Source organism: Oncorhynchus mykiss, chromosome 1, assembly GCF_013265735.2.
Source record: "Oncorhynchus mykiss isolate Arlee chromosome 1, USDA_OmykA_1.1, whole genome shotgun sequence".
Taxonomy (NCBI): Eukaryota; Metazoa; Chordata; class Actinopteri; order Salmoniformes; family Salmonidae; genus Oncorhynchus; species Oncorhynchus mykiss.
The window spans coordinates 21772136-21791266 of record NC_048565.1 but is presented as its reverse complement, the minus strand read 5'-3'; the positions used below and the strand labels follow the sequence as shown (position 1 = coordinate 21791266).

Sequence of the window (19131 nt, the reverse complement as noted above, 5' to 3'; positions counted from 1 at the left end):
AAAGGAATTCACTTGCCACAACAACCCCAGTGGTGTCAGTTAGCACAAGGTTGAGGACATGTGAGTAACACCATATGTGTACTTCGTTAGAAGACTCTCCTGTGAGCAATGCAGAGAAGCCCCTGTATTGTCCCTGCATATTAGCTGCTCAGTCTGTTGCATTACCAACACACTGTTTGATACCTATGTCCATCTTCTCAAGGGTCTGTTTCACAAGGTCCACAAAGTACTGTCCAGTCGATAACTCAAAGTCAATGACCGCAATGAGTCTCTTGTGGACAACATCAGTGACATAATCGCAGAACTACTGCACACTGGTCTTTGGATCTTAAATCCTGTGTTGTGTCCATTTGTATTGAGAACATCCCTGCCTTTCTCACTTCAACAGCAATTGTCTGCTGAATCAACATTCTGATGACTTCACTTACTTCATATGCTGTTGTTTTGGACATCATAGTTACCAAGGACCCTCTTCCTTTAATTCCCATCTGCTTCTTGCTCTTCTCAATGCAATCACTAACATGCTCTTGTAGGCAGACATCATATTTGCTTAGCAACAATATAAGCTCAAGAAACTTGCCATGATTGATGGCCATGTTTTCCAAGTTACATGCAGCTTCGTGTCTGTGTCCTCTGTACCTAAGCCCACATTTACCAATAACTTTAACTACATCAATCACACGTTCCATGACCTACCTCCTCTTTCTGACCTGGTCTCATTGAACTGACATTTACTTATCACTCAGAAGGGTACGGATGGATGTCTGCTTTGCTGGCTCTGAGGAAAAAGGCTTCTGCACTTTCTTTATGGGTCTTGCTGCTCTCATGTTCCTATACTCTCTGATGGGCATGTTTCCAGGCCTGTATGTCTCCTTTGACAAATGCACTATCACTGGCTGAAGGTTTTGCGAATGCAAGACATACTAAGCAGAACAAGGAGTGAGTTACTTCATTGTATGTCAGCCATTTTCTGTTTGTGACATCTTTGGAGTGGAATACATTGGGAATGACTCTTTGAGGGGTTTGTTTTGGGTGGTACTGAAAAAATAAGTCAAAATCCTTGACCTGAGGATGGGCAAAATAATCAAATGGGTTTTCAGTGCTTTCCCTGTCCCTTTCTATTTTCCTTGTACTGGCCCCTAAACCTCTCTCTCACTTTCTGCAGATCTGGTTGCTCTGCGGAATGACATTAACATTGTAAATAACCTCAATTTAAACTTGTATTACTTGTGCAGTCATCGATTGTATGCCCCCCAATTACAGTCCTACTGATAATCTCATAAATAAAGCACATATTAATCTAAAATCATAGCCTACATAGCCTACAGGTTTGTGCTCTTACGTTGTAGCTGAAGGTTCCTGCTCTGAGTCTGAATCTGAACTGACCACCATCTTCAGTTCTGTAGGAGCACCTGAAGCTCTAGCGCTGCTGCTGCTTCCTTCTCCACCTTTGCAAAGAAAGTAATATTATCATATATCACTATCATTAGTGTACCAGTAGGCTACATTAATACAGTACTAATGGCGCTAATGATCTTTGTCATTGCCTGTGCTGTGTCACACAGGCTACTGTGTTACGTTCATGGATGTATTGTGGTTACGCCTGTTTTGCTGTACAATGTATGTGCATTTTCCCACCCAGTTTATATGGCATGAGTCATGCAAGCAAGTCCAGTCTAGATTTACTACTTTTTACTAATTGATGTTGCCTTCAATGTCATATTATGATCGCTATGTTGCACTCATTGCTATGATCTAATTCCTCCACGAAGACCTAAGACGTGCAAACTGTTTAGCCTATTGGCCGTTGTGTCACTATTATTAGCCATGCTGGATGTCATGTGTGTGTGTGTTTTAGCTAGTGTTTTTGACTGACCTGGTCCCTTACTGACGAACATGTCGCTTATTTTGCAGCATTTAGCTGCGTCTGTGGCAAGGGCCTTTCTCTTTTTTATTCTTTCCCCCCTCTGCTCCACCGTTCCTATTCTGACCGCCCATTTCGCCGTGCGACTTGTCTAAAATGTTATCAGTAGAGAAGCAGGTGGACGTTTGCTATGCGCGTCACGGAGAGAGCTGATGTCATTTTTGGCACCGGGACACTGCAGCGAGAGTGAGAGTCGCGCCTGATGCGTGGATTCTCCGTCAACTCATTCCTGTCCCGGTGCTCCCGACGGCCAGTCCGCCACTGCCTCTGAATCAGAGAGGTATGGGAGGCTGCCTTAATCGACATTCACGTCTTCAGCGCCCGAGGAACAGTGGGTTAACTGCCTTTCTCAGGCGCAGAACAGTTTCGTTCAGAAACATCTATTTTCCATAATAATACAATGTAGGCAGATGAGGGGGGCTTATCAAAAGCAATCACTTTTGCATGTAAAAACAAACATATTACTCCACGAGACAACAATTCAATACAGTTCCAAATTGTGGGCAGTGTTGTCACCTTATATAAAACAAAGCCTTGTTGCATAATGGTATTAACTATTGTTTTAAAGGAATGTAATTGACAATCCTTGTGTCTCCCATACTATCCTATTTAGAACAGTGGCATCTAATTTTCTACCCTGAGGACAAATTGTAAACTCACCAGAGGGTAATACAATGAACTCATTAATGATCAACAACACTGGAAACTGTACACCTGAATTTGGCAAGGTGTTTGAATACGGGAGAATAATTGTTTTTTTTAAATATTTTTTACTTGTGAGGTCAACCGAAGGGCATGTCTTGGAAAAAACATTCAACTACAAATCCAAAGCTTGCAGCATGTTAGGGTCAAATACAGACATATTGATTTGTAATTGATAAGCGTCACCAGCTATGCCTACTTTTGATCAATCCAGTGGTGGTACTTATTTTTTTTGTGAGCAGCAACCTACAAAATAATGAACGAGGTCACATAATTCCATAAATCATTTTAAGCTAATCTATTTTAATGTTTAACGGTCTGTATAATTGGGCTGGGTATAAAACACAGGATCGGTACATTTGCAAGAGTAAGTAGAAGATCAGCAGTGGTGTAAAGTAATTAAGTAAAAATACTTTAAAGTACTACTTAAGTAGTTTTTTGGGGTATCTGTACTTTACTATTCATATTTTTTGACAACTTTTACTTCACAACATTCCTAAAGAAAATAATTTACTTTTTACTCCATACTTTTCCCCTGACACCCAAAAGTACTCGTTACATTTTGACAGGAAAATGGTCCAATTCACACACTTATCAAGAGAACATCCCTGGTCATCCCTACTGCCTCTGATTTGGCGGATTCACTAAACACAAATGCTTCATTTATAAATTATGTTGGAGTGTGCCCCTGGCTATCCATAAAAAAATATAAATATTGTTCCGTCTGGTTTGCTTAATATAAGGAAGTTGAAATGATTTATATTTTTACTTTTGAGCAATTCCATTTATTTTTGATACTTACGTATATTTAAAACCAAATACTTTTTCACTTTTACTCAAGTAGTACTTTACTGGGTGCCTTTCACTGGAGTACTTTTTTATTAAGGTATCTTTACTTTTAAACTATTGAGTACTTTTTCCAACGCCGAGGATCAGAAATCCTTAATTTCTTGCCACAATTGTATTTTGATCATAACATCAACAATCTCAAGCTGTCACTTTCTCCAATGCAATGTAGTATAGGGGCATTGCCAATAATTCACCAGCTTTCCTCTACAGCTTCCATAATCAAGGAACATCGCACGCCCACAAAAAAAGAAAACATGGTTGTCTGCCATTGTATGAGAATAACATCCATGAGTAAAAGCTTAGTGCAATCCAGAATCGATGGGACGTCCCTATCCTAAACCATACCTAATCATTTTTGAAATGTCAAGGCTTAGACGTCCAAAAAGGATCCATCCCCTGTGCCTCAGTTGGTAGAGCATGGCATTTGCAACTCCAAGGTTGTGGGTTTGATTCCCACAGGGAACCAGCATAGGATAAAAAAAAATCCACGCATCACAGCAAGTTGCTCTACTAAAATGACAAAATTGTAAATAAAATCACAGAAACTTTCCTAACATTATAGTGCCTTGCAAAAGTATTCATCCCCCTTGGCATTTTTCCTGTTTTGTTGCATTACAACCTGTAATTTAAATGGGTTTTTATTTGGATTTCATGTAACGGACATACACAAAATAGTCCAAATTGGTAAAGTGAAATACAAAAAAGAACTTGTTTCAAGAAAGTCTATTTAAAAAAATAATAATAATAATAATAAAAAACGGAAAAGTGGTGCATGCATGTGTATGATTTGCTATGAAGCCCCAAAATAAGATCTGGTGCAACCAATTACCTTCAGACGTCACATAGTTAGTTAAATAAAGTCCACCTGTGTGCAATCTAAGTGTCATATGATCTCAGTATATATACACACACACCTGTTCTAAAAGGCCCCAAAGTCTGCAACACCACTAAGCAAGCAGCATCATGAAGACCAATGAGCTTTCGAAACAGGTCAGGAACAAAGTTGTGGAGAAGTACAGATCAGGGTGGGGTTATAAAAAAATATCAGACACTTCCCACGGAGCACCATTAAATCTATTAATAAAAATAAAAAAAATGGAAAGAATATGGCACCACAACAAACCTGCCAAGAGAGGGCCGCCCACCAAAACTCATAGACCAGGCAAGGAGGGCATTAATCAGAGAGGCAACAGAGACCAAAGATAACCCTGAAGGAGCTGCAAAGCGGAGATTAGAGTATCTGTCTATAGGACTACTTTAAGCCGTACACTCCTTAGAGTTGGGCTTACGGAAGAGTGGTCAGAAAATAAGGAGAAAAAAAATGGTTTGCCAAAAGGCATGTGGGAGGCTCCCCAAACATATGGAAGAAGATACTCACTCTGGTCAGATGAGACTAAAATTGAGCTTTTTGGCCATCAAGAAAAACATTATGTATGGTGCAAACCCAACACCTCCCATCACCCCAAGAACACCATCGGCAGGGACTGGGAAGCTGGTCAGAATTGAAGGAATGATGGATGGAGCAAAATACAGGGAAATTCTTGAGGGAAACCTTTTTCAGTCTTCCAGAGATTTGAGACTTCAATGGAGGTTCACTTTCCAGCAGGACAATGACCATAAGCGTACTGCTAAAGCAACACTTGAGTGGTTTAAGGGGAAACATTTAAATGTCTTGGAATGGCCTAGTCAAATCCCAGACCTCAATCCAATTGAAAATCTGTAGTAAGACTTAAATATTTCTGTACACCAGCTAAACCCAACCAACTTGAAGGAGCTGGAGTAGTTTTGCCTTGAAGAATGGGCAAAAATCCCAGTGACTAGATGTGCCAAGCTTAGAAACATACTCCAAAAGACATGCAGCTGTAATTGCTGCAAAAGGTGTCTCTACAAAGTATTGACTTCAGGGGATGAAGAGTTATGCACGCTTAAGTTCTGTTTTTTTGTATTATTTCTTGTTTGTTTCACAAAAAATATTTTGCATCTTCAAAATGGTAGGCATGTTGTGTAAATCAAATGATACAAAACCCCCCAAATAAATGTTAATTCCAGGTTGTAAGGCAAACAAAATAGGAAAAATGCCAAGGGAGTGAATACTTTCGCAAGCCACTGTATATATAGTATAACCTACCAATCAAGTGCCATTGTGGGCACAATCTTACAGTCCCGAAATGAAAGCTTTACCATCTATGCCAGGGATGGGCAACTTCATGAGCCACAAAAAAAATGGAACTCATCATGAGGGGACAGTGGCTGGTGGGTCTGCATACCCACAACCATTCTGAAATTGCACCTTGCGTATTCTATTATTCATTTTCTCTGGATGTAGGACACAGGAGAGCTAAATAGATCATGTGAGACAAGTGACAGACAATTAACCAAATAAATAAATCAAAGCAAAGGAATGTCATTTGTGAGCTAGAAAATGGAGGTGATAGTACATTAGTTTAGACTGGATTACAGTTTAGTACTCGGCGGCATTTTGGAAAAAAAAATTGTTCAGAAGTGCCTCCTTAGAGCTCTCAATCATCTCAAAAACTAAACCAGATAGCTTACTACGGCCCACCACATAACAGACATTTTGTATTACAGTGGTAGCACCTAAACATCTTTATTTTCTCATCAGTTCATGTCTTGTTCAGGGTTTTACATGATCTGCAAATCTATATATTTCACTGGTCTACTGTGAATTGTACAAAAACATTGAATTCACTTAGAATTTTAAAAAAATAAAAAATTGAAAAAAACCAATTCACTGAAACTTGCTGATTATGTATGATCGGATGAGAAAATGCTGTTAGAATCTGTCTAGCAGGTTAACTACTGGATCTTTACCTCTGTCGTTACAAAGAGGAATGTAGTAACCTTTGACTTAATCCAGCACCCAAGTCAGTTCTCCAAAAAACACATAGCCAAATGTAGTTTGTTTCTTAATTCAAAGGGCAAAACAATGGTGCACATACAACTTCAGTCAATAAGAAAATGATTGGGGGTTGGTTCATTCAATGTAAAAGTACATTGTATGAAGGGTAAACGCTTTTCTGTTTGAGAAAAACACTTCAAATTTGATAGATGTTTCCAATCCATGGAAAAAATAGCTGCAGAATCCAAACCAAGTATACATCCTATACTCAGCCTCCTTTCCTCCTGAAAGTTTTCATTTAAGAACTTTAGCAATACAAATATGAATGCTCATAAAACATGTCAAAAAAAATATTTAAAAAAAACAACCGACTTGGTGAGAGAAGACCAGAAAGATCTCTCCCCCAGTCTCCCCTCAGAATGAAGGACTAACTGGCTTGTTCTGTTGTTGCATGTTGAGGTTATCCAGAGAGTGACCCTCCTAATGTTCCTATCCTCCATATCTTCCCCAGGCAGAGGGCCGAATCCATCCTTCCACGCAGCAAGAAGCAACATTCCTGAAGGCTTGAGGAGAGCCTCGGTTGGGGCAGAAACATACTGACTTTAATTTAATTGGATTCCTGCTGGCTCCGGTCCAGTGTGAGGCAGTGATCCAGGTGAGGAGGAGACTGGGTGGTTGCTCTCAGCTCCCCTTGACAGGGTGAGACTGGTACCCAACTGGCTGAGGAGGGGCAGTTCACTGGGTTGTGTGGGAAGGGAAATGTTTTTTTAGGAGTTGTTGGCCGAGTTCTCATTGCTGGTTGAGCTGGAGGACGGGGGTGCAGAGGAAGAGGCAAAGTTCATCCCTGATAGACCTGGAGGATTCATGGCTGTGTTCAGTCCACTTAAGCTTTTCCTGCACACTGGACATGTGTCGTGCTTTGGAAACACACAGGAGCACAAACACAGAAGACATCATTATATATAATCAATAATCTTCAAGAAGATTTTATTTTCCGGAAAACTCAAGATTGTAAGTAGAGCCCACAGTTTTAATTGACAACTTAACTTAAACAGGAGAAACTCTGGTTCAGGAAAAGGTCAGGAGGGGTCAGGAAAAGGTAATCTAGGTTTTGTCAATGATAGCACTAAAAGAAAGGTCCATATGAGTGGGAAGGTCTTACCTGTTCAAGCCAGGGTACTATGCAATCATTGTGAAACAAATGATTACATGGAAGTTGCCTAACGTTTTCTCCAGCACTGTAGTCTTCTTTACACACTGGACATTCTAGACCAGAGCCTTAAAACAGGAAAACAAATTCAAGATGTAAATGTGTTCAACAAAAGACTTAAAAACACAAAACCTATGACCTACTGATTTCCATAGAAAATGAGCAAGACCACAACAAGTCCAGCGCACAGGGCCTGAGGTGATGCACTTGACTGTGCTGTGTGTGTGTTGATATTCAGGGTCACTTACCTACATGCTCCTGTGTGATTAGGACTGTGGGAAGGCTCATGATTTTGTCCCCATCAGCTGGCGGAGGGCCAGTGTTCTCAAACTGATTTAATAACTATGGGACACACAATTTTTTTAAATATATTTGATGCTGTGTGGATCATGCTAACCAAACAAATAATATTTTTACAATCCAAATGCAGGTATTTTGTTGTTGAGTTTGACAGTGAATTTAGAAATGTTTAATAAGGTGAGTGGTAAACAGTCATTACGTACCTGTGTAATGATTGCATCTAGTCCGTTGGCACCCCAGGCGTAATCCATGGGGTTTGAGTGAAGCACGCCCCTATAAATGAAGATAAACAAAAGTCAGCTGTAATACAAAGAGTCAGTTGGAAAACTTCTACAAAGTTTTACATAAAAACAATGGGTCACTAGTCCCAAAATACTGGAATGTACTAAGTTTAACTCACCAGGGTCCCACACCAATATTTGGCACTGCCGCAGGGGCGATTATTCCATTCACTAGCTGCTGAATGATTCTACAAGAGGACAAAACATTTTGGTTATGCTCTGCATGCATCCAAAAATAAGACCTAATTGCATCATTGCCTACATAGAACATGTTATCAAAGCTCAGAAGAAAAGAGACAAGCCTATCACTGGGAACATCTATGTGAATCATGGAACATTTAAAAAAAGGTCCCACAAGTCACTGAACTTACCCCTCTAAAGTGGGCACTCCCTCCGGTCTCCCTGCCTGCCTCCTGACGCCATGGCGACCGCGAGGTTGCCTGGCGCCGTATCGCTGCCGTGATGCCATCTCCCGTTCTCGACGATTCTCTGCGTCGCGGTTGTCCTCTGTTCCCAACCCAGCTCCTCCTAGCCCTGCTCCTCCCAACCCAGCTCCTCCTAGCCCTGCTCCTCCCAACCCAGCTCCTCCCAGCCCCGCTCCGAAGTCAAAGGAGTCGTCAAAGACACCCATAGCAAACTGGCCGTAACCCGAGGGGAACGTAAATATATTTGAAGGGTCCACATTCTACAAGAAATGGACATTTCACAAACAGATGCATTCATAAATTACTTGGAGTTCTTTCTGTACATACTATTCAATGTTTATAGTCAACAGAAATCCCAACTAGGCCTACGTCAAAAACCAGGTCCGATTTTACAAGTTGTGTTTGTTTGTTTTCTAAGATAACAATGTCATGGTAAAGCCTTTGTTTCTCAATACGCAGAGTAAATAAGATGAGAAACCTCAAATGGATGTTGGTTCTGGTCACCACTGGAGATGGTGGATGTGGACCCATTTTCACTGCTGTTTAGGAAGAGAAACATAGAAAACAGTTAGCATTTTTGGAGAGGGATTTGACTTAAATGTGTGCGCACACCCTCTTGACCAGAGTGCTGTAATCATAGGTAAAAAGTTATGTGATGCCAAGTGACAAAACCTAGTGACAAGGTTGCTGACATTTTTATTCAGAATGTCAACAGAATGCTTGCTTTGATGTCACACATTCAACAAACCGTCTCTCCTCCAGCAGTTCCTCGATAAAGCCAGATTCACACCGAGGACATGTGTAATCCTGCAAACAAATATTATAACGCCTTTAAGTGTCATTTTCGCATTCACTCTACCACAAAACAGGCTAGCAATCAGCTATTGAATCACTACTACTACATTCAACTATAGTATCAGTCAAAAGTTTGGACACCTACTCATTCAAGGGTTCTTCTTTATTTTGACTATTTTCTACATTGTAGAATAATAGTGAAGAAATCAAAACTATGAAATAACACATGGAATCATGTGGTAACCAAAAGTGTTAAATCAAAATATATGTTAGATTCCTCAAAGAAGCCACCGTTTGTTTGCCTTGACAGCTTTGCACAGTCTTGGCATTCTCTCAACCAACTTCACCTGGAATGCTTTTCCAACAGTCTTTAATGAGTTCCCACATACAGTGCCTTGCGAAAGTATTCGGCCCCCTTGAACTTTGCGACCTTTTGCCACATTTCAGGCTTCAAACATAAAGATATAAAACTGTATTTTTTTGTGAAGAATCAACAACAAGTGGGACACAATCATGAAGTGGAACGACATTTATTGCCTTATTCTACAATGTAGAACATATACAAAATAAAGAAAAACCCTTGAATGAGTAGGTGTCCAACCTTTTGACTGGCACTATATGTGTGGCCAACACGAGAGAAAAAATGGACAAAAAGGAGATAACCCAATTGAACTACACTGTTAAGAACAGTCAAGAAGGAAGGAGTTGAATTGTGTTCAGTATTTAATTCAGTGTTCATTGCCAGCAAACTGTGGAAAGCCTACTGATTAACATGTTTCATTGTGAGAGACACCTTTAGTATTCTATGACAGATCATTCCAGCACCTGACTGCTATGCTGGTGTAACTTACTGAATGGTACACACACACACACACACACACACACACACACACACACAAAGAATGCACTGTGCCATTGTCACTGTGACTAGAATATAACACTAAACATAATATTTTAGGTTAGGCATTGGAATCTGCCAACAACCTCTCTCCTCTACTTTCTACAGAAAACATAAATGCCATCATCATGGAAATATTACAATAAATTGTTCCTTGAAGATGCAGAAAAATAAACATATCATATAACTAACGTTAGCTAAATACAAATCTCCCTCTGCTTTAGCTGATCTGAAGCCTACAGGATGTTTGGTTACTGAATGGAATCCTTTATACATCATTTATGACTAATCTGGATGCACATGCCATTGCCAAGCATTGCTGATATCACAGGCAGTTCAGATGCATTCCTTGGCTAAGACTGTTTGTCCCATGTGTTGTCAAGATTTCTAGGCAGCTAGCTATGTTGTTCCCATTTATATCTGGCACAGATTAATAATGAGCCGTGAGTATACAATAATTGCTGTCAAGATAATTTCATGCCCTAGCTATAAATCAAACTGGTTAACGTTAGCACGCGCACACAACCAGAATAACTAGCTAGCTAACGTTAACTACAAACGACGCAACACAATACAGGATAGCTAGCTTGGCTGATAAGCACATCAGATGCGGTTAGTTAGCTAGCGAGCTAATCAGTCTCTGATTTTACAAGCTTTCTATTTTAAAATATGAGCGAACTAGACTAGTTCTCGTTAGCTGGCTAACAGTCAGATGCAAGAAGTTGAAAATATGGTTAGCTTAGCTCAATGACTGTATGATGGGGTTTAGCTAGCCAGCTAGCTAGAATTTTTATGGACTCGTTCAAACGTACAAGACCAACAATAATTTAGCTACTCTCCTCGACTAATTGTCTTTCGCTTATTGTCAATGTTACTTACGGGGAGACGAGGGCTGATCTCTTCCGAACATCTGTGACAGAAAAACCGGCTGGGCCATGGAGGTGCTTCCGCCATTTTTTTGGTTCTCTGTTGAAGGATTCAGTTGGAGGGTCGTCACTAGTTACCACAGCCACAAAGTCGTAATTATGGATAAACCCAGACTATTTCTACAATTATCTTCTTAAAATCTGATTTTAAACCTAACATTAACCACACTGCTAAACGTATTTCCAAGCCTAATCTTAAATTAAGACCAAAAAGCAAATGTTTGTTTTCATACATGTTTACGATATAGCCAAAGTTAGTACAGTATGATTCTCCAATAGAAATCCCAAATCACACTGGTAGACGATGTCATGTCGACGTTGGCTAGCTAAACTCATGCGTAGAAACACTTAATCGCGTTTAACGGTCGTCTCGCCACAAACTGCGCATGTGCAGTCGTCAAATCAAAGGCACTCCTTCGATATAAAGTTATTTTTGACAAAAATGAAAACGTGTCAGTTTATCACTTTCACGACCTTGGAGTAAAAACAAGATCAACTACTTAAGACATTGGGTGTAATCTAGGTTGTGACTTTGGATTTCGATTAAATTAACAAATAAGGAAGACATTTTGACTTATCTCATTTACTTATTAAAACCCAAAACCACAGCCTGGTCTGTTTGTTCTGTTTTGCAAGCGTTCCCGGAAGTATAGCGACGTTGCGCCTCTCATTTTAGAAACTCTGTGACATAGCCAATTTTGACTTTGTGGCTGTGGTAACTACTGACAACAGTGGCGACAGTACAGAGTAAAGAAGGGGACAAGAATGATTCGCTCACTAGAATATACGTAAAGCATATAATGAAATACTTCAAACTCTTCAAATCTGTTTCTACATTTATATTATTCCACATATTCAAGCTAGCAAAATAAAAAATGCATTCTTGAAGTAGGCCTAAATTAGCATTTTCTCTCATTCTATCAACGTTGCACTCATTTTGACAGAGAAGTACATCAGATACAGATAGTTAGCTAGCGAGCTAGTCAGTCTGATTTTACAAGCTGAAAGAACTCGATTTATGGCTAAAATATGACTTGGATGTTTCTTTAACTCATGGGACTAAGTTGAGCTATTGTAACCCGACCACATATATCATTTTCTCGTGATTTTTAAAGAAATTAAAATGAGCAAAATACACATTTATAAAGACGTTTGGGGAAAAAATAAAATGACCAATGTATATTTCATTTTCTGATGGCAGTTCTATGCGTTATTGCCACATGGTGGTGCTTTTGTGTCCTATATTTACAGATGATCTCCAGCCAATATTGCAGTTCCGCAGGTAAAGTATTCTATTCCTAATTTCTTCATATCAATGTACAAGATTGTGGTACATTTAGTGACCAGTTGAGAACCTATTGGAAATAATCCTTGTGATGCTAAATAACCAAATCGCCCTCTAGTATCCTCATGGATGGAATGTTATTAATGTTTTCCATAATGTCCTTATTAATAAACGTGGTTTAAAAACAACTAGGAAAATCTGTTGTTTCTATGTCAAACGGTTTTGTTATATTTCAGTCTTCTGTGATGTACAGCGCATTCAGAGAATATTCAGACCCCTTGACTTTTTCCACATTTTGTTACTTTACAGCCTTATTCTAAAATTGATTAAATAATTGATTTCCCTCATCAATCTACACACAATACCCCATAATGACAAAGTAAAAACAGGTATTTAGACATTTTTGTAAATGTATTGAACATTTAAAAAAAACTGAACTGTCATATTTACATGCAGTACCAGTCAAAAGTTTGGACACACCTACTCATTCAAAGGTTTTTCTTTCTTTTTTATTATTTTCGACATTGTAGAATAATAGTGAAGTCATTAAAACGATGAAATAACACGTATGGAATCACGTAGAAACCAAAAAACTGTAAAACAAATCTAAATATATTTTATATTTGAGATTCTTCAAAGTAGCCACCCTTTGCCTTGATGACAGCTTTTCACACTCTTGGCATTCTCTCAACTAGCTTCACCTGGAATGCTTTTCCAACAGTCTTGAAGGAGTTCCCACATAGCTGAGCACTTGTTGGCTGCTTTTCCTTCACTCTGCGGTCCAACTCATCCCAAACCATCTCAATTGAGTTGAGGACGGGTGATTGTGGAGGCCATGTAAACTGATGCAGCACTCCATCACTCTGCTTCTTGGTCAAATAGCACCCAAAAAATCCAAGACGGCGTTGCAGTAGGATGTGTGTATTTGTCTTTGTCTTGTTCCCGTGTCTTATAAATAGCCTGACTTTTTCTGAAATATCTTAATCTCACCTTCTGTCTACAAACTAAATATACTTTCCTTCAACCCTCATACAATGTGGTACAGAACTGCTATTTTGATTCCTTATAACTGGAACTTCCATCAAGAGCTAGTCAGCTAAATAGCTACTAGTCTTTGTTAGCCACGGCTAGTGGTCTTCACCTTTTTCCCGGTCATCAGCCAGTCTTAGCTCGGACAACACCTGCCAGTCTGCACAGCGCGATATCAACCCAGAGCATATCGAGCTACCAGGTACAACCCTAAATCCATAAACATGGGCACCCTCATAGATATCATCCTGACCAACCTGTCCTCTAAATACACCTCTGTTGTCTTCAACTAGGATCTCAGAGACTACTGCCTCATTTGCCTGCGTCTGACCACCCCTCATCACTGTCAAACGCTCCCGAAAACACTTTAGCAAGCAAGCCTTTCTAATCAACCTGGCCCAGGTATCCTGGAAGGATATTGACCTCATTCCGTCAGTAGAGGATGCCTCTTTAAAAGTGCTTTTCTCATCATCTTAAATAAGCATGCCCCATTCAATACATTTAGAACTAAGAACAGATATAGCCATTGGTTTACTCCAGACTTGACTGACCTTGACCAGCACAAAAACATCCTGTGGCGTACTGCATTAGCATCAAATAGCCCCCTGCAACTTTTCAGGGAAGTTAGGAACCAATATACAAAAAGTTCTGGGGCACTGTAAAGTCCATGGGTATTAAGAGCACCTCCTCCCAGCTGCCCACTGCACTGAGGCTAGGAAACACGGCCACCGCCCGATAAATCATGGTGTGTCAGTGACCTTCCACATCTCTCCTGCCTTGAAAGACCAGTTTCCAGATAAATGGGCCTTTACTGCGACTCGCCTTGGGCTAGCAGACCATTCTTATCCAGTGACCAGCCTTCAGAAGAGGTACACGCACTTGGTTGGTCTCCCCCTACAGCCGTTCATAAACGGCAAGCCTCTAGCCCTCATTGGTGCGGATCATCCTCATTTGATTACCCCCATTGAACCAGTGAGGTTGGGTCCTCCGTGCGGGCCAGCAGCTGTCTGGACCAGACTTGGATGAATGCTTCAGAGTCCAGCTAGGTTGGTGGAGCAACACCTCCGGCTACAGCAATATTTAGTGACGTCCATCATCCATACCGTCCATACCTTTCCAGAATGAGAAAGAGATGACCCGGTTGAGGAAGGACAAGGAATTCGTCGACCTGCTCGAGACCAAGACTGCATGCATAGAGGTAGACAAAGTGTTTCGCTACGCCAACCCGCTAATGCCAAGCCCCTAAGGAAGCGGTGATGCAAAGCCTTAGAAGAATGGAGAGACGGCTTGCTAAGGATCCAGAGAGAGCTGCAGCCTACAGTGCTGAGATGCAGAAGCTGGTGCAGGCAGGCTCAGTTAAGAAGTTAAGCTCTGACATGCTCACTCAAGAAGGAGAATGGTGGTAAATCCCCCGCCACATGTTGAGTCACAATGGCAAGAATCGCACCGTATTCAACTGCTCCTACCAGTTCCAGGGTTTCAACCTGAATGAATCCCTGCTGCCAGGACATACCTTGGGTGCGTCACCCCTGGGAGTACTGTTGCGATTCTGCGAGCATGCCGTCGGGATCAGTGGTGACATCAAGGCAATGTTTCATCAGGTCCGCCTCCTGCCTGAAGATAGGCCCTTCCTACGGATTGTGTGGTGCGACATGAAGAGAGAAGAGCACCCTGATGTCTTTGAGTGGCAGGTGCTTCCCTTTGGCACCAGATGCAGCCCATGATGCTCAATCTTTGCCCTCCAGAGGCATGTCACAGAAAAATAGCGAGCCTAGCGAAGATGTTCGGTTCTCTGTAGAGGTGCTTCTACATTGACACCTGCTCCCAGAGCGTGCCAACACCGGCAGAAGCCAGACAGCTAGTGGACAAGCAACGAGGGCTCCTGGCATCTAGAGGGTTCGAGCTACACCAGTGGACCAGCAACATGCCAAGCATCATCAATCACCTACCAAAGGAGGCCAGATCAGACAACCTCGAGCTTTGGTTTGCCCAAGAGAAAGAAGATTCACCTGAGTCTACCCTAGGCCTCAGCTGGCACTGCATGTCAGACACCTTGGGGTACACGCATTGAGCCGTGGACTACGGAGTGCCGATCATTCGGAATGTGTACAAGGTTCTCGCCAGCCAGTACGACGCCCTTGGGTTCGTTCTGCCGTACACCACCCGAGCCAAAGTGTTGGTCCAGCGCCTCTGGGATAAACATTGGGACTGGAATGACCCTCTTCTCACTCAAGATCTTCTTCAGGCTTGGAACATTTGGGAAGGAGAGGTACAGATCTTGCCATGCATCACCCTGCCTAGGTGCTATGTACCTGCAGATGTCTACCAGTCAAGTGTCACCAGAGAGGTCCATGTGTTCTGAGACCCATCAGAGAATGCCTACGGGTCTGTCACATACCTGAGGACAGAGATAGTCAGAACAAGACCTACCTGTCATTCCTGATGGCCACGTCCAGAGTTGCTCCTTAGCGACTACTTACCATGCCAAAACTAGAGCCCAACTTGCCAAGCTGATAGAGAAAGAGTTTACAGTGCCTTGCAAAAGTATTCATCCCCCTTGGTGTTTTTCCTATTTTGTTGAATTACAACCTGTAATTTAAATATATTTTTATTTGGATTTCATGTAATGGACATACACAAAATAGTCCAAATTGGTGAAGTGAAATACAAAAAATAACTTGTTTAAAAAAATAAAATACAAATTTAAATGGAAAAGTGGTGCGTGCATACACCCCATTTGCTGTGAAGCCCCTAAATAAGATCTGGTGCAACCAATTACCTTCAGAAGTCACATATTTAGTTAAATAAAGTCAACCTAATGCTATGTCTGGTGCAAACCCAACACTTCTCATCACCCCGAGAACACTATCCCCAGTGAAGCATGGGAGTGGCAGCATCATGCTGTGTGGATGTTTTTCATTGTCAGGTACCGGGAAACTGGTCAGAATTGAAGGAATGATGGATGGCGCTAAATCATTTTCCCTCAATGGAAAATCTTGAGGGAATCCTGTTTCATTCTTCCAGAGATTTGAGACTGGGTCGGAGGTTCACCTTCCAGCAGGACAATGACCCTAAGCATACTGCTAAAGCAACAGGGGGGATACATTTAAGGGGGATACATTTAAATGTCTTGGAATGGCCTAGTCAAAGCCCAGACCTCAATCCAATTGAGAATCTGTGGTATGACTTTAAGATTGCTGTACACCAACGGAACTCATCCAACTTGAAGGGGCTGGAGCAGTTTTGCTTTGAAGAATGGGCAAAAATCCCAGTGGCTAAATGTGCCAAGCTTATAGAGACATACCCCAAGACACTTGCAGCTGTAATTGCTGCAAAATGTGGCTCTGCATAGTATTTACCTTAAGGGGGTGAATAGTTATGCACCCTCAAGTTTTCAGTTTTTTTTGTCTTATTTATTGTTTGTTTCACAATAAAAAAAAATATTTTGCATCTTCAAAATGGTAGGCATGTTGTGTAAATCAAATGATACACCCCCCCCAAAAATCAATTTTAATTCCAGGTTGTAAGGCAACAAAAATAGGAAATATGCAAAGGGGGTATATAATATCGCAAGCTACTGTACCTTGAAGATCGGCCAGACCCCCCCAATATGTTGTGGACATACTCCACAACCGTGCTGGTGTGGCTGCAGTGAGAATCCTGCCGCTTCAAAGTTTTTGTAGACACCCGGGTGGCCGAGATTAAAGAAGTTACAAACCTCCGTGCATGGCATTATGTGGATTTGGCGGGGAATCCCGCAGATAACATCACAAGAGGCAAGACTCTGAAAGACCTTGCGGAGCCCAACAGATGGAGTCAAGGACCACCGTTTCTCCTTCAAAGTCCAGGCGAGTGGCCAGCTAAGCTAAATGCTCATCCTGAAGAGGACACGTCTGAACTCAGAAAGCCCATCTTCTGCTGTGTCTCTACGGGTTGCTGGTCCCCAAAACCCAGATGTGAGCTAGTGTACCACATGGAAGGAGCTTCTGGAAGTCACAATGCAAATGCTACAAGGGGCGGCAGATCAGGGTGGTGACCCTACTGCCGAAGACTACCAGAAAGCGGAGACCGTTATCTACAAGAGAGCTAGCGAGAGAGTTTCACAGATGAGCTCTGTCTCCTGAAAGCTGGTAAGCCTCTCCCATCCAGTAGTCGCCTACTTACATTGTCACCTGAGCTTGACGAGTCCGGAGAGCTCATCCGAGTTGGTGGGACACTAAATCGTGCTGAAGATCTAGAACATGCTACAGTTCATCCCAACCTTGGTCATCCATCCACTACACTCCTGATCCAAGATTACGACAACTGTCTGTGCCATCCCGGCCCTGAGAGGATGTTTGCAGAGATCTGCCACACCCTTTGGATCCTCCGCAGGTGGGAAGCCATCCGTTGCTTCGAGCACACCTGCACGGAATGCCGGAGGTGAGAAATTCAGATCTGCTGTCCCCAAGATGGCTGACCTGCTAGCTCCACGCCTGTGCCTCTTCAAGCCAGTCTTTCACTCCACGGGCATGGACTGTTTCAGGCCCTTCCAGGTCAAACTGGGGCTGCGCATCGAGAAGAAATGGGGTATAATCTTCAAGTGTCTCACCACGAGAGGTGTATACTTGGACCTCCTGACCAACATCAATGCAGACTCCTTTCTGATGGCTCTTAGAAGATTCATCGCCTGCCTAGTGACGTCTGCTGAATTGTTCTCTGACCAGGAACGAACTTCTGGGGAGGCGAGAAGGAGCTGTGTGAGGCTTTCACTGATTTGTCTCCCAACCTGCAAGTGCAGCTTGCAAAACAGAAGATTGCCTTCCGCTTCAACCGCCCTGCAGCACCGCACTACGAAGGAGTTTGGGGGAGAGAGATTCACTCAGTTAAGACTACCCTTTACACTACAGTGGGTGCCCAGTCAGTGACCGATGAAGTGCTCAGAACTGTCCTCATTGAAGTGGAAGGTATCTTGAATTCGAAGCCCTTGGGCTATGTGTCCTCCAGTATTGCAGACCTGGACCCCGTGACCCCTAACCTCCTGTTGAGGGGGCGGTCAGATGGATCCCTGCCTCAAGGGGTGTACCCAGAGACTGAGCTCCTCAGCAGACGTCGATGGAGACACTGCCAGATCCTGACAGATCACTTCTGGTCCAGCTACATCATGCACTATCTACCCAGCCTGCAAGCCCGCTAGAAGTAGCATGCCATCCCTGCAGACCTCAAACAGGATATTGTGGTTATGTTGGTTGACCCCCAGCTTCTGAGAGCCCTCTGGCCCATCGGATGTGTCATTAAAGTTCACCCAAGTGCAGACGGTCATGTGAGGTCTGCCGAGGTCAAGATCAAGGACAGAACATGCACACGTCCTGTGGCCCGATTGATAGTCTTCCTAGCTCTCCCTGACAGAGAAGACAATGACAGTACGCATTCCGTAACCACTCCCAAGAGCCCTTAGCCTTTCTCAGGAGCAAATTGATATCGCAATTTGGGGGCAGCTGTACAAAAGACTATTGAGAGGAAATATTAGTTCATCATTGGAGAGATGTAGCTCTGCCCACCGGTGATATGGAGCAGTGAATGCTGGGTGATCTCTGAGGAGAAGGAAGTAACTAGAGAAAGTACACACGCCGTGATAAGTTCCAGCCATCTCCTGTGATTACCTTTA

At 42.3% G+C, this 19131-nt stretch overlaps 1 protein-coding gene across 2 annotated transcripts; it reads right to left on the bottom strand.

Moving 5' to 3' along the window:
* Window positions 1-6022: 6022 nt before the first annotated feature.
* Window positions 6023-11526, bottom strand: LOC110508358 (E3 ubiquitin-protein ligase RNF126). Of its 2 annotated transcripts, XM_021588935.2 has the most exons (10): window positions 11404-11526; window positions 11124-11210; window positions 9300-9358; window positions 9030-9090; window positions 8498-8811; window positions 8246-8314; window positions 8049-8118; window positions 7794-7887; window positions 7498-7613; window positions 6023-7252 (listed from the first exon to the last, which is right to left on the bottom strand). In XM_021588935.2, the coding sequence occupies exons 2-10, from the start codon at window positions 11196-11198 to the stop codon at window positions 7103-7105; spliced, it is 1008 nt and encodes a 335-aa protein (XP_021444610.1). In that variant the 5' UTR covers window positions 11199-11210; window positions 11404-11526; the 3' UTR covers window positions 6023-7102. The 2 variants fall into 2 exon arrangements, with proteins under 2 accessions (XP_021444610.1, XP_021444687.1); XM_021589012.2 differs by lacking the exon at window positions 11404-11526 and having other exon boundaries at window positions 8498-8763; window positions 11124-11354.
* Between the last annotated feature and the right edge of the window lie 7605 nt (window positions 11527-19131).